The 15,859-nt window shown below is 33.7% G+C and overlaps 1 protein-coding gene across 1 annotated transcript in view; it reads left to right on the top strand.

Moving 5' to 3' along the window:
- LOC133195824 (uncharacterized) overlaps positions 1-15,859 on the top strand; it is a 154,420-nt gene that overhangs the window by 18,885 nt on the left and 119,676 nt on the right. The window contains exons 4-5 of the mRNA XM_061331778.1: positions 5,563-5,709; positions 12,482-13,710. Of these exons, the coding sequence (XP_061187762.1) occupies positions 5,563-5,709; positions 12,482-13,710 (1,376 nt within the window). The remainder of the gene's footprint in view (positions 1-5,562; positions 5,710-12,481; positions 13,711-15,859) is intronic.

Consider the following 15,859-nt stretch of genomic DNA (forward strand, 5'->3'; position numbering starts at 1 on the left):
AAGCATCAAACTTTGTCAGTTGATTCATCTTAGGTGATCAAATTATTTCAATCAAAAAGTAGGTCACAATGATCTACTTTTGAATTTTTTTGGCTGTATTTAAATAGTTTGGATACTAATTGGCTAAGAATCATTTGACTTTGTCAGTTGATGCATCTTGGGTCCTCAAAATGTATCAACTGAAAAGTGGTTCACAGTGACCTGGTCCTCAAAATGTGTCAACTGAAAAGTGGGTCACAGTGACCTACTTTTGGATTTTTTTTAGCTCTTCTGAGCCAAAGGCTCAAAGAGCTAATGCTATGGCCATTTGTGCGGTGTGTGTAAACTTTTTAGATTATGGGCCATAACTCAGAACCCCTTGGCCAATTATTGTAAAATTTGTCACAGGGTATCCTTGGCCCAAGGGCTCCCTTTTATACTAAAACTAGGGTTGTGACCCTTAAACAAGGGGAGATGATTAGGAAAATAAAAAAAGTACTGGTTGCTTAAAAATCTTCTCAAGAACCACTGGGCAGATTATCACCAAACTTACACAAAAGGATGAGGATATGTTGTAGATTAAAATTTGCACGGGGATTTACCCTCGGGCAAAGGGCGTGGTCTCAAGGTCACTTCAAAGTTGACCAAAAATTACATTTTATTAAAATGTTAATATTTTGCTTACTTTAAGGACTAGGATCATCAAATCTTGTCAGTTGATGCATCTAAGAACCTCATATCATGTTGACTTAAAAGTAGGTCATGGTGACTTACTTTTTAGCTCACCTCGACGAAGTCGAGATGAGCTTATGCTATACCCCCGGCGTCGGCGTCGGTGTCGGCGTCGGCGTTAGCGTCGGCGTCCCAGGTTAAAGTTTTAGGAGCAAGTCCCATTCCCAAGTAACTATAAGCCCTACCTGGACCAAACTTGCATGGATGATGCATCTAGGGATGGACACTACCAAACTTGCTTCGGATGCTGGATCTGACCTAGATTTTCCAGATGAGTGACCAGGTTAAAGTTTTAGGAGCAGGTCCATTCCCAAGTAACTATAAGCCCTACCTGGACCAAACTTGCATGGATGATGCATCTAGGGATGGACACTACCGAACTTGCTTCGGATGCTGGATCTGACCTAGATTTTCCAGATGAGTGACCAGGTTAAAGTTTTAGGAGCAGGTCCATTCCTAAGTAACTATAAGCCCTACCTGGATTAAAATTGCATGGATGATGCATCTAGGGATGGACACTACCACACTTGCTTCGGATGCTGGATCTGACCTAGATTTTCCAGATGAGTGACCAGGTTAAAGTTTTAGGAGCAGGTCCATTCCCAAGTAACTATAAGCCCTACCTGGACCAAACTTGCATGGATGATGCATCTAGGGATGGACACTACCACACATGCTTCGGATGCTGGATCTGACCTAGATTTTCCAGATGAGTGACCAGGTTAAAGTTTTAGGAGCAGGTCCATTCCCAAGTAACTATAAGCCCTACCTGGATTAAAATTGCATGGATGATGCATGTAGGGATGGACACTACTACACTTGCTTGGATGCTGGATCTGACCTAGATTTTCCAGATGAGTGACCAGGTTAAAGTTTTAGGAGCAGGTCCATTCCCAAGTAACTATAAGCCCTACCTTGATCAAACTTGCATGGATGATGCATCTAGGGATGGACACTACCACACTTGCTTCGAATGCTGGATCTGACCTACATTTTCCACATGTGAGACCAGGTATAGATTTAGGAGTAGTCCCATTCCCAAGTAACTATAAGCCCTACCTCGACCAAACTTTCATGGATGATGCATCTAGGGATGTATACTAACCAACCTGCTTCGAATGCTGGATCTGACCTAGATTTTCCACATGAGTGAATTTTAGCCATATTTTAACCAAATTAGCATGGATGTTGTATCTAGGGATGGACACTTCCAGACTTGCTTTGGATTCTGAATCTGACGTACATTTTCCAGACGAGTGACCAGGGTAATTTTTTTTGAGTAGCTATATAATATTATGGCCTTTTATGATTAAACTTGCATAGATGGTGCATCTAAGGATGAAAACTTCCAGACTTGCTTTGGATGTTGGAACTGACCAAAATTTTCTTGATTACTAAACAGGTCAAAAGTTTTTTGAGCAGGTCTATAATTAAATCAAACTTGTATGGATATTGATCTTGGGATGTACCCTAACTAGATAAAAAATATGATGTGAAATTTGCTTTACATGTAGATAACATTCGTCGAGGTGAGCTTCGTAATCTTTGATTACCTATGTTTAAATTTTGCGGCCATTCTTTTTCAAAATGATTTAGAGGCATATTTCGAACAATTTAAGGCCTATGATCATCAAACTTTGTCAGTTGATGTATCTTGGGTCCTCGAAGTACATCAACTAAAAAGTAGGTCACCTTGACCTACTTTTTAAATTTTATGTCTAATCTTTTACAAAACAAAAAAGGTCAATAATTCAAATACTTAGAGGTTTAGAGTCATGGAATCTTGCAAGATGATGCATCTTGGGGCCATAAAACATATGTATTAAAAAGTAGGTCACAGTGACCTACTTTTTGAACTTTGCAGGCATCGATTTCAAAGCGTTTTAGAGGCATAATTTGGACATTTTAGGGCCTATGATCATAAAACTTTGTAAGTTGATGCATCTTGGGTCACCGCAGCAGGTTGACTGAAAAGTAGGTCACCGTGACCTACTTTTCAATTTATGTGACTATAATTAAATATTTCAGGTACTAATTTGCTTAGAATCATCAAACTTTGTCAGTTGATGCATTTTGGGTCTTTGGAGTAGGTAAACCGAAAAGTAGGTCACCATGACCTACTTTTGAAAATTTATGGCTTTAATTAAATATTTCGGGTACTAATTGGCTAAGAATCATCAAACTTTGTCAGTTGATGCATCTTGGGTCTCGGAGTAAGTCGACTGAAAAGTAGGTCACCATGACCTACTTTTGAAAATTTATGACTTTAATTATATATTTCAGGAACTAATTTGCTTAGAATCATCAAACTTTGTCAGTTGATGCATCTTGGGTCCTTGGAGTATGACAACTGAAAAGTAGGTCACCCTGACCTACTTTTGAAATTTTATGGCTGTATTTAATATTTTTTCGGGTACTATTTGGCTAAGAATCATCAAAATTTGTAAGTTGATGCATCTTGGGTCCTCGCAGTAGGTCAACTGAAAAGTAGGTCACCATGACCTACTTTTTAATTTATATGACTATAATTAAATATTTCAGGTACTAATCGGCTTAGAATCATAAACTTTGTCAGTTGATGCATCTTGAGTCTTGGGAGTATGTCGACTGAAAAGTAGGTCACCATGACTTACTTTTGAAATTTTATGGCTGTATTTAATATTTTTGGGGTACTATTTGGATTAGAATCATCAAATAGAAGTGATAGGTTGTACAGTTTATCAGAAGAGCGATTCAAGGCCCTTGGGCCTCTTGCTTGGCTATATTTAATTATTTTCTGATACTTATTGGCATAGAATCATCAAACTTTGTCAGTTGATGCATCTTCGGGCCTTAAGATATGTCGACTGAAATGTAGGTCACTCTGACCTACTTCTGGAATTTTATGGCTACATGTATATTTATATATTTCAGATACTAATTGGCTACAAATCATCAAACTTTGTCAGTTGATGTTTTTAGGTCCTCAGTATGTGTCAACCAAAAAGTTGGTCACAGTGACTTACTTTTGGAATTTTAAGACAAAATCTAAATATTTCAAATAATAAGAGACTTAGAATCATCAAAACTTTTTCAGTTGATGCATTTTAGGGTCTAAGAGTATGTTTACCAAAGTAGGTCACCATGACCTACTTTTAGAATTTCATGGCTATATCTGAATATTTAAGATAATTAGGGGCTTCGAATCATCAAACTTTTGTCAGTTGATGCATTTTGGGTTCTCAGATTATTTTTTAACCAAAATATAGGACACCATGACCTACTTTTGGAATTTGAAGGCTTTATCTAAATATATAGGATACTTAGAGGTTTCAAATAGAAGTGATAGGTTGTACTATTTATCAGAAGAGCCATTCAAGGCCATTGGTCCTCTTGTTTTTGTTGGTTTTGAGGGGTTTAAAGCCCCATGAATTCATGTCCACCTGAAAAAAAAATATAAATTTTTATGTGCATGACTACTCAACCCCTCTCCCACCATGAAATCAAATCCCCACAACCCAATTTTTTTTCTCAAATTTCGAAAATTGAACCCTGTGATCAATATGTGATTTCACAGTATTTCTTGTCTGGGGCATGATACCAAGAATCCTCAAACATTGTCAGCTGATGTATCTGTGTGTCACACTTGAAAATAAGGTCACTGCGATCTTTTTTAATTAAGATGATATTGCAAAACCCTTTCTGGTTCATTACTATACTAGAGGGGTAGACCTATATATATATATATATATATATATATATATATATATATATATATATATATATATATATATATATATATATTACACTTATCTTTTGTCATTTATAGAATTACATGGGGAGCACCTATGATATTCAAAAAATTACAAAAAACATGACTTTGAAATACTCCTTGAGTAATAAAATGTTACTAAACCACAAATTAAATTCAAACTATTCATGATGGAATTCATTGATTGTCAATCTTATCCATACCAACCTATGTTTTTTTCAAAATTTAAAACATTTTTGTACTTAAAGAAAATTGATCCTATTTAGAGAGATAACAATAAATTATAAGCATTTATGTGTCAAAACAAAGTACATGTACATGTAATTTAATGACTAAATTCAATTCACAGAATATTCAAAATGTTTTAATTTTAGAAGAAAAAGACTGTATCTTACAACATTTCTAAAGAATTCAGGAGCTTTCTAGACACAAAAGAAAAATACAACATGAAATATTTTTTTAAAAATAAGTTATAAAGTATGTGTAAATGGATAAAAATAGTTGGAAAAAACAAGAATTTTAACATTTTTGTTTGTTTGTTTTGTTTTGTTTTTGGTAGCAAAATTTTTAAGGTAATTGCAGGAGCAGTTCTAAGTGCACACGTCTATAGACATTCACAAAAATGTTAGAATTATTATTGAATAAGATTTTACAATCGACAGATGATCTCGTCTTTTACTCATCACTAGTGGGCGAACTCGCTGAAATATCGCTGTAAAACATGCTAATTTGTTGATTATAGACAACCAATCAGAAAGTTGGAACTCTTCAATTTTGAAAATAGGTTTATTAGTTTGCTATTTATGGTAAATATTTTTATGCCTGTTCAAATGTGCGAATGAGATCACCTGTGGGTATCTGACGATGCAAGCATAAATGATGAAAGATAATTTAAACTTTAAAAATAGTTTAAAAAGTGGTTAAAGATTGTGTAAAGATGACTTAATGGTGGCTTAAAAAAGTTTGGACATTAATGATTATAAGCGAAATGGTTCTTTTAAGAAATTAACTTCTTTAAGATGCTTTTAAGCCATCTTTAAAGGGTTTTTTTTTTTTTTTTTTTTTTTTTTTTTTTGTATAATTTTTTTTTTCTTTTGCAGGACTGGATGACTGGGACATCATTGCTCCAGTAGATGTGCCACAATACAAAATGTCCAGTTTCCTGGAACGTAATATTTTAGGCTCTTTGACTGGGACACTTTCAAGTGGAATGGGAAAAACTCTTACACAGATGCAAAGAGCAATGGGTAAAATAAAATCAATAATGAAATTGAGTGTTAGATTGCATCTATTCTAAATGTACCAGAGAAAAAAAAAAAAAAAAAAAAAAAAAACATGCACAAGAAGGATATAGGTAACAGGTAAATAAAGAATTTTTTTTAGAAAAAAAAGCTTGCATTATTTAATTTTGACATTTTATAATATTTTTATATATAGAAAAAAATAAATGTAACTCATTTAAACCAACCACATTTTTCAATAACACAAGTCAGTCAAAACCTGTACTACATGTAAAAGACATAGGAATGATCAATTTTACTAAACTATACCAGTATGGTACAAGTGACTTACCCCATAAAATATTGTAGGTTATGTGCAGATATCCGATGGGCATTGTCATTATATATTATGAGCTACGCTTCCTTGTGTCATTATAACCACACCATTGGGTATCTGCTTATAACCAACAATATTATGTGTGGTAACTATTGCTTACCATTTCTGCTTCATAATATTGTGCATGCTTAATAGGGCTGGGACGATTCAGGGTTCAATCGATTCGGTTTGGTTTCGGTTCAGAATGATACAGTTCGTTTTTTTTTCGATTTAACCTAAAACAGTCTAAATATTTCTCATCATAAATGAAAAATGATAACCTCTGCTTTAAAAGCTGATTAAAAGCCTTTACTCCAGTCTTCACAAAAACTTTTCTGAGACACTAACAAGTGAGGTTAGTGGATTTGACATTTTTACTAGCTAAAGTAAAATTTCTACTAGCCCAGAAAAATAATAAAATTTGAAACCTTTTGTTGTATTATTTTATTCCATTTCATAATGAATTACTCTTCTTTTCATATTTCCTCTGCTTATTTTCTCAATTTGTATTTTTCTTCTGAGTCAATGATAAATAAATAATCAGAGAAATTATTTAAGGCTGAATTTAACAGAATAAACAATCATGCTATAGATACCTTTTACCATGGTAGTATACACTCATCTTTTTTTCTGATCATTGGACTTCCTCTTCCAAAATGAAGTGAAAGCTAGGTGATTTATTTTTATAATTCAAATTTTCAGAAACAATGTTAATATATTTTTGATAATACTTGTAAATCTTTAGTTTATTAGTTGAGTAGTTGGAAATAATTTAATCAATTAATGTGATATCTACTTGTATTTTCCAAAAAATCGGAATGGAGGAAATTCGGATTAGTAGAAAAAAGATGATCGTTTTCATGTTTTTAGAAATGAAAAAAATAATGCAGAAGTGCTAAAAGAATTAGATAGAAGAGATATGAACAAGAGAACCACACTTCTTTGATTTTTTTCATTGGTTGGGGATTTAAAAGCAAAACTTGGAAAATACCTGCTACTTTTTCACTAGCAAGTCGGGTTATTTACTAGCCCATACCAATTTAAACTAACCTCTATTGTAAAAGTAAGGGGTGTTTGTGGAATAAAAAAAATAATCACTGACTTCAAACTGGCACAATCATTATAAAAAAGTATTACAATCATGAAAACAAACACTTCTGATCTCCAATTGGCAGCCATTTTTGTTTTACTTGTTATGTAAATTTTGAACCGAACCGAACCGAATTCCGGAATTCTGGATTGGTGCATCGAATCGATCAGTATGAACTGCGGTACACCGAAATTTTCGGTGCACCGCACAGCCCTAATGCTTAAAGGAGGAGGCATATATCAAACCATGTAAGTTAATAAATTTTGGAGCATAAATATGTATGTCTTTTAAACATTTATGCACTAGACAGGGATATGCCTCTAAAATTTAGCGCCTTATCAACAAAATTCAGTCGTCAATTTTTAGTCGCCAGGCAATTTTTTTAAGCCCCAACTTTAAAAGTTAATAGTTAATATAGGGACCCATGATGGGGTAGTCATAGATGGAGAGTGTCTAGTGCCCCTTGTGCTTTTGAAAATGTTCAATGTAGAATTGTGAAATGAGAAGACTGATTTTGCTATTCAAATATTTATTTTTGATTGAATACCCCCTCCCCCATCTTTTACCTTTCCTTGGGTAATTTAATAAAAATCTAAAGATCATAAAGAAAAAAAATCAGCATAAATATAAGTGAGTTAAATGCAATCTTTAACTTAAGCATGCTTATGTAAAACTGTAAAATTCAAAAAAATTAAATTGATCATTTCCTTTTAAGAAACTTGGACTGGGTGAAATATTCTTTAAAACATTAATAATGTAGAGGATTGTTTACATGTTTAACATTCTTGTCCGTACAAGTACGACCTAACATTAACATACAGACGATATCTCTAATGAGTGATAATTTAATTGGCAAACAAATGACCACATCACCGGCCCATCTAATTTACTATATTTCATAATTATCGATTTTCTGAAGCCAACAATTACCTGGGGCAGTTGGATGCGTATCATTACTGCTACATTTTCAAAATAGTCATTACTGCTACATACTCCTTACCGCTACAAAAAAGGTTACATTACCGCTACATTTAAAACAATACATTATCGCTACATTACCTCTTTCGTTAGCCAGCGGCTTATGTGTATACAGACTGATTAAAGTACAACATATACATGCATAAGACCTTTTCCCCCTGCTCACCATGGGGAGGTGAAAGTAGGACTTTGAGCAGGATTTTTTTCTTCATTTTTTCCTAATTTTTTATTTAAAATCTATTTTATTTCATTAAAAATTTAGAAAGTTTTAAAACAAAGCATTGTTCATGGATAAAACGCTCAGTCTTCACTTAATAAGTAGAGCTTTGAAGGCCATTTGCTTGATGTACTGCTGTCTGGAAATCTCACCATTTTCATATTTCGCTCAGATCCAAATTGTGCGCCACTACATTGTGAGTGAAATATATTGAAATGGAACTCATATTCCATGCCATTGCTGGTAGATTCGAAATGTAGGGGTAATGAATTGTAATTGGCAATAGTCTTTTTGATAAAATGTAGCGGTAACGATCACCTGAAATTCTGAATTAATGAGTTGAAAGTTTTTGCAATGTAGCAGTAATGTTGACCTCCCAGGTAGTTATTCTCTTGTCTAGTCTACCTGAGCTGTGTGTACCCTTACGGGACGTGAAATTTTGTTCGCAGGTGTATTTACTAAAAAAGAACAAAAAGGTGGTTAAGAAAATGCATGTCTATTGCTAAAAATAATTTGCCCTTCTTTTATATTTCTTTTCGCTTCTTTAGAAAAATAAAAATTGTTAAAAATGATAAAAATTCCGGAATTCGAGTGCCAAGTCATTTTTTTAAATAGTTGGGAATTTGGCAACTTAAGGAAAAATTTTAACTGCCAATCAAAAATATTAGGCGCCATGGCAACTAAATTAGTCACCAGTTAGAGCCCTGAGGGACTAAATTTTGAGCAAGATCATTCATAGTGAAAATTGTAGTTTAAAGAAAAAAACTAAACATAACAAGTATTAGCTTTCCTAAAAAAGCTTGTCTGACTTGAGCAAATTTATTTTATGCGAAGAATCAAGAAAAGCTTAATTCAGTCTAATCAACATGAAATGAATTCTTTTGCTAAGAAACAAGAAAAGTTCAATTCAGAGGCATCAACATAAAATAAAACGTGGACATGAATTAATTCTATTTTGAATTTATTGTAATTTCTTTTTTTCATGGACGTACTGTAGGAACCGGAAAGGGGGGATGTTGGGGACCATGCCCCCAATAATTTTGCCGATTTATACATAGCTATTTTATGCCTGTGTCCCCTAAATCATGTAAATATAAGCTTTTGATAACTTTTTTATGCTCTATAAGGAATTTTTTCTTGATAGTGCCCACCCTAAATTGGAAATGTCTGAAAGGACAAGTGCACTTAAGCAATGCTCAATGGGCCCTTTTTTGGTGTCGTTTTACTTTGGAATATATTACCAAATTGTTCTTTTTGGTAATGGACTTTTACGACAAGCACTGACTTTTACACTCGACGGCTTACTCTGACATTTAAACATGAATTATGTACGGAGGTACGGAATTGATAATAGATTAGAAAACCTTACTAGTGGTCATAGGTAGGGTGTTAGGGGCACTAACATGAATTACCGGTATGCAATCTACATGAGAGATGATGGGAGGTAGAATAACATAACTTAAAATACCTTATTCTTGAGGGGTAGTATCTCCTTTCAGTCTCATTTTATGAAGGGATCAAATAAGGAAGAAAAAATGTTCCGGAAGGAAAACTTGGCAGGAGTTGCTCAAGGTGGGAAAGGGAGGGGTTTAGTATAGGGCGTTTCTTGTTCCCCTCCCTAACCAACGTAATATATGCTTTGAATATCAATTATTATCCTTTAATTAATTATTAAGCTAAATATTTATATCGCAAAAGAGCTGCCGTATATTGCCCCAGTGTAAAAGTAAATCGTCGATTGTAAAAGTCAGCGCTTCTCGCAAAAGTCCAATAGTTAAACACAAGTGGATATTTCTAATTAAAATCATGTTAAAAATCACCTAAATCAGCATGGATTGAAACAAATGAAGATTTTTAAATGCCTATAGCTACCCAAATCCGGAAAAGTCGTTCTGAACCTATTTTGAGTTTCGTTTATTTAAATCAAGGGGAGGAGACATTTAAATCGGACACTTGAACAAGCTGATGGTGGATCATTTACGGGCGCGTTTGCCGAATGATACTTCTTGCGCTATTTTACTTGAGAAAAAAAATCGAATGAAGTTGTATAGATGCCTGTAGCCATTGTGATCAAACTAAGAAATTTACACGCTTGCATTTGAAATAATACAATAAGAATTACCATTAGGTCCTTTAAATTTTGAAATGAAAAAAGTGTACTTAGGTGGCTTTCAATAGCAGCACCATTGTCTTGTATGAATGAAAAAAATGTTTGACGCTTTTATGTATGATGACATTTTAACGACACTAAACTCTCCTAACCCTCCCGTGTTCCTAAAACCAAATACATGTACATACGAACTTCTATCTCTATGCGGCACGACTTCGATATAATGATACAAAACGTGGCTATCTTTACAGTGAGCACCTTTGAGAAATGTTTACCTGGGTTGAACTCACGTGACTACCGGTATTTTAAATAATTTATTCCACGAGTTGGTTCAACATAGGTCATACAGGTAAATAGCTCTCGCTTGCTATAGGAAAAACATTGAACTTTTCATACATTTTTAATGTTTTAAGTATAAGCCTAATCTTGTACAAATTTCCAACTTTCACACAAGTTTTATAAATGTATAATGCACTTTTTGTCATTCGCACAAGTTTGTACTACGTTAGGCTGACAGTAAACAAAAGCTTTGAAATGAATGACCGTCCTCGATTTACTATAGAAAATCACGAATGTTGGCTGACCCCCACCACATTGTATGGCTTTGCTCTTTGTATATTCATGAATTTCAGCGAAAAAAAAAGTTGAATCTTATGGTTTAGATATCAATTAAATAAATGATCTGAGATGAAAAATTATGCTTAATTTGATTTTTCCTTTTTCCACATTTTACCGGGGCTCATAAATGCACTCGTTCTTTCTTCCAATGAGCTTGATTATGGGTTCAAAATTATATCTAGTGCTTTTGAAAGAAAAAAACTACAATACATAAAAATCTAAACATCAATTGGTGAACAATTTTGATAATTAAGAAATGTTTTATTTAAAAAAAAAAATAAACGTGTTACAAATGAGCCAACATCTTTGCATTTAAGCAAAGGAATATTCAACATCTATTCTTCACTTCGATTTTTTTTTTTACTATGAATAAACCAAACGTTTGCAAGTTATGAATATGTGTATATTTATAAAAATGCTTAAGGAAGAGAGGCTTAGTGTTCATTGAAAATAAACATCCATTAGTTAATCCGATAAAGATAATCGGCAGTGTTGACCTGACCAGCTTCATTCCTTCTGTTTTGCTAGACATGAATGATGCATTCGGAGGATGGTCAAATGTTATGTAACCTGTAATGTATAATGTGATAATAATGACATCAGCTCCAATGCTCTGGCTTGTTTGGGTGTTTAGCATGTTTCCTTTACTCCTTATGCTCTCCAATTGATAGTTAAGATAGTACGAAGTTTCCAAGATCAAGTTATCACAAGAATTCTATTGAATGACTTGACCAACAAGCCTTGGCTAAATCTAGTACTGTCTGACGCCATGACGTCAGACAATAAAGTGATGAAGTATGGAAAAAAACTACATAACTTAAAATTCTGGCTGAACTTTACAGAAAATAACATCATTTTGGTGTTATATTGCTACATGACTGTTGACATAAATTCTATGTGTAACTTATCTTCATCTTAGCTCGCATATTTTTTGATATGTTAAAAGAAAATTTTTTTACTACATATTCCTGCAAGAAACATGACATCTTATTTTTTGTACAGAGCTTTACAAAATGAAGCTCACCAGTAAATTGATGCAGGATTTAGTTTCTGAAAAATTCCACAAGCAAGCATTAAGAATACTGTGGAATCATTTTCTTTTGTTAGGGTCAGTGTTTGTGGGTAACCAAATTTTAGTGCTTTGTGGGAACGTAATTTTGTGGGTAACTTGTATATACAGATTCAGTAAACCCATATGTTGGTTAAATAATTGTACATGGGAATGTTAATTTGTCAGTAAGAATGACCCACAGAATCCATGAATAGTGCTCCCCCATGAAAAATGATTCCACAGTAGGAATTCAGGCCACTTTTAGTCCGTATTCACCCACGGTCTTCCAGTTAAATGCATATTAATGGAAACTACAACTTTCAGATTGATGCCTGTATTGTGATTTTTTTATTTAACAGGAATTAAAGTGCAGGAAGAAGTTAAATTTAAAGCAGCAAAACCCCCAATGTCTGATCAGGAATTCAGAAATTTTCTTGACTCAATTGGGCACATGATTAAACCAGAAGAATTTCGAATAAGTATATATCAAGGTGGTTGTGAACCATCTTTGAGAAGAGTAGCTTGGAGGCACTTGCTAAACATTTTTCCAAATGGACTTTCTGGAAAGGAAAGATTTGAATATATGAAGAGAAAAGAAAAAGAATATTTTGACTTGAGAGATCATTGGAAAAGATTAGTAAATGGAGAGTCAATGTCAGAGGAAATGAAATTTGTGACATCAATGGTCAAAAAAGATGTTCTAAGAACTGACCGTACACACAAATTCTACTCTGGTTCTGATGATAACAAAAATCTGATTTCGTTGTTCAATGTACTGGTGACATTTGCACTGACTCACCCAGAAACTTCATATTGCCAAGGCATGAGTGATATAGCTTCTCCACTGCTAGTCATACAGAAAGATGAGGCTCAAACCTATCTCTGTTTTTGTGCCATTATGAGAAGACTGAAAAATAATTTTAATATTGATGGACAAGCTATAACCATGAAATTTAAACATCTTTCTGATTTGCTTCATGTGCATGACTCAGAGTTGCACTCCTACTTCCAAAAAATCAATGCTAGCGACTTGTTCTTTTGTTACAGATGGATATTATTAGAACTCAAGAGAGAATTTCCTTTTGAAGATGCTCTTTACATGTTAGAAGTAATGTGGAGCACATTACCACCTGATCCACCAAGTTTGGAAGTTCCACTTGTAGATGAGTCATTCTCAAAAGAAAACTTATCTCGTTTACCATGCTCCCCATCTTTTGGTATCCAACAAACTGTTTATGCGAAACTAAATGCCCTGAGAAGACAAAAGTCAATATTAAAAAATAATTCTTCATTTGAAGGGGAAAATATAAGTGAAGAGGAATTAAGTCAGAAAAGTGTAAACAATAACTCGAGAACAACTGATATTTTGGATGAATCCGGCTCAGTAGTGAATTCCCAAGAATATCCAGTCTTAAATGATACCGAGACACAGAATATGGTTGTAAAGAGTTCATCCATTGATGGATCTTTAAAAGATCCTGTTGAAAAAAGTCATGATGATAAGGTAGAAAATTTCCATGAAAAAGATTTACACTTTCAGATTTCTTTGGATAATGTTAAAAATATCCCAGAAAGTGATGAAACTGCAGTACGTCAGAGTTCTCAGTTTATAAAAGAAAACAAAAAAGTAATATCTGTAAATGAGGATGGGAACTCTGAGAAATCAACTAACAAATGTGTGGATAGACATGACAATGCATTACTTCAGGATGATGAACAGTCTCAGTTCTACATATCTTTAGATGAAAGTCGAGAGAATAAAACTAATGCAAGTGAAAAAGTTGTCAGCAGAGATGAAGTCAGTGAAGATTCTGATGTTTCTGCGGCTCAGGATGAGGATCCTGCTCCTTATAGTAAAAATTGTAATTTGTCACAAATGGAGATAATTGGAAGCAGTTGCAGAAAAAATGTCTTTACACATGGTTTGAATGAAAATTTGACAAAATCTGAAAAAGAAATTTTGAGACATGGAAAACTAGGAACACAATCAGTCAATTTCAGTACTGAGTACAATTCCAGTTGTCATTCAGAACAGTTGAACTTGTCAAATTCTCTGGAAATAGTCAAACATGATGATGATAAAAATGCATGTCTCCCAGCCCCACAGGATTTTGGTTGTGGAAATCCATTCTTAATGTTTCTCTGTTTGTCATTGCTACAACAGCATAGGGATCGCATTTTGCAGAAGAAATTGGAATATGATGAGATTGCCATCATGTTTGACAAACTTGTCAGAAAACATGATGTACACAAAGTATTACATTATAGTAGATGTCTTTATTCTGAGTACCTTAGGACGCAGCAAAAAATTAGTGAATCCAATGATGGAGACCCTAGTGTTTAAAATGTTTTGTTTTTATTAAAAAATTCAACAGTCTCGTTTAAGGTCATCATTTGTAAATTCTATGGTCAATACAATGACCTTGTCAGCAAATACAATCTATAAATAAATCATATGCTGACTGATGTTTTTCATACTAATTGTTAGGCCATTATTCAAACACTGAATTGTCGACGAATTTTTAGCTCTTCTGAGCCAAAGGCTCGAAGAGCTATTGCTATGGCCATTTATGCGGTGTGCATAAACTTTTTGGAAAATGGGCCATATCTCAAGAACCCCTAAGTCAATTTTTTATACCCCCCGCAAACGAAGTTTAGGGGGGGTATATTGGAATCAGCTTGTCCGTCTGTCTGTCTGTCCGTCTGTCTGTAGACGAGATTTTGTCCGGACCATTTCTTGGAAACTGTTGCAAGGATTTGTCTGAAAATTTGTACACTTATTATTCTCCATATGAAGGTGTGCACCTGGTATTTTCATCATGATTGGATAATTTTTTTGCATTTTACAGGTGTTTTTTTCATTTTTATTATGTGGTTTTGTCTGGATCTGTTCCCAGAGACTATTGCATAGATTTGTATGAAAATTTGTACACTTATTATTTACTATATGAAGATGTGTACCTGGTATTTTCAACATTATTTGATAATTTTTCTGCAGTTTTACAGTTGTTTTTTTTTTCATTTTTATTGACTTAGTCATTTTGGGTTCATGTTTAAGGTTTGAGACATAGAATCTAGAACATCTGTACAAAAATGTGAACTACAGCTTAAAACAACTCATTAGAACTAAAAAAAATCACAAATTATTAAAAATAGTTTTTACATTACACAGCAGATAGTGTAAATCCATTTGTCCCTTGGGAGTAATGAATGGACATGCATCCAGTTAAAGATTAATTGATGAGTTCAGTGTGGGAAGCTGTTAGGGCATCTCTGATCAAGCAGGTCTTATCTATATCTCCGGGGAATTGGGCAGAAAGAAATAAAGATCTCTGTTGTCTAAGTCTCTTAATTGTAATTTATGTCTGTCAAAATACATAGTTACTGGAACCAGCCTTTTATTTTTAAAATGAGTTTGATATAAAGGTATTAAGATCAATTTGATTTTGTATAATTAATTATGATAAATTTTTTTTCAACAATCAATTTGCAGAGTGTCATGTCTCACAAAGATGACAGAGAGTTGCAAACTATTTTTTCAATGTAATAAAAAACACTGTAATTATTAGTATTGATGTTTTATTAGGCTGCACCTTAGTTTCATTCATTAAAAAAAATATAATGAGTAATTAAATTTTCACTCTAAATGTTTAAGCAAATTGTGAACATCTCTCACATCTAGAAAACATTAGTGATTTGGTACCTTCTCTGAAAAACCCAGCGGGGGGTATTTGTCC

The sequence above is a fragment of the Saccostrea echinata genome, unplaced genomic scaffold (assembly GCF_033153115.1).
Source record: "Saccostrea echinata isolate AGI-Se365-2 ecotype Australia unplaced genomic scaffold, CSIRO_AGI_Sech_v1 ptg000029l, whole genome shotgun sequence".
NCBI lineage: Eukaryota > Metazoa > Mollusca > Bivalvia > Ostreida > Ostreidae > Saccostrea > Saccostrea echinata.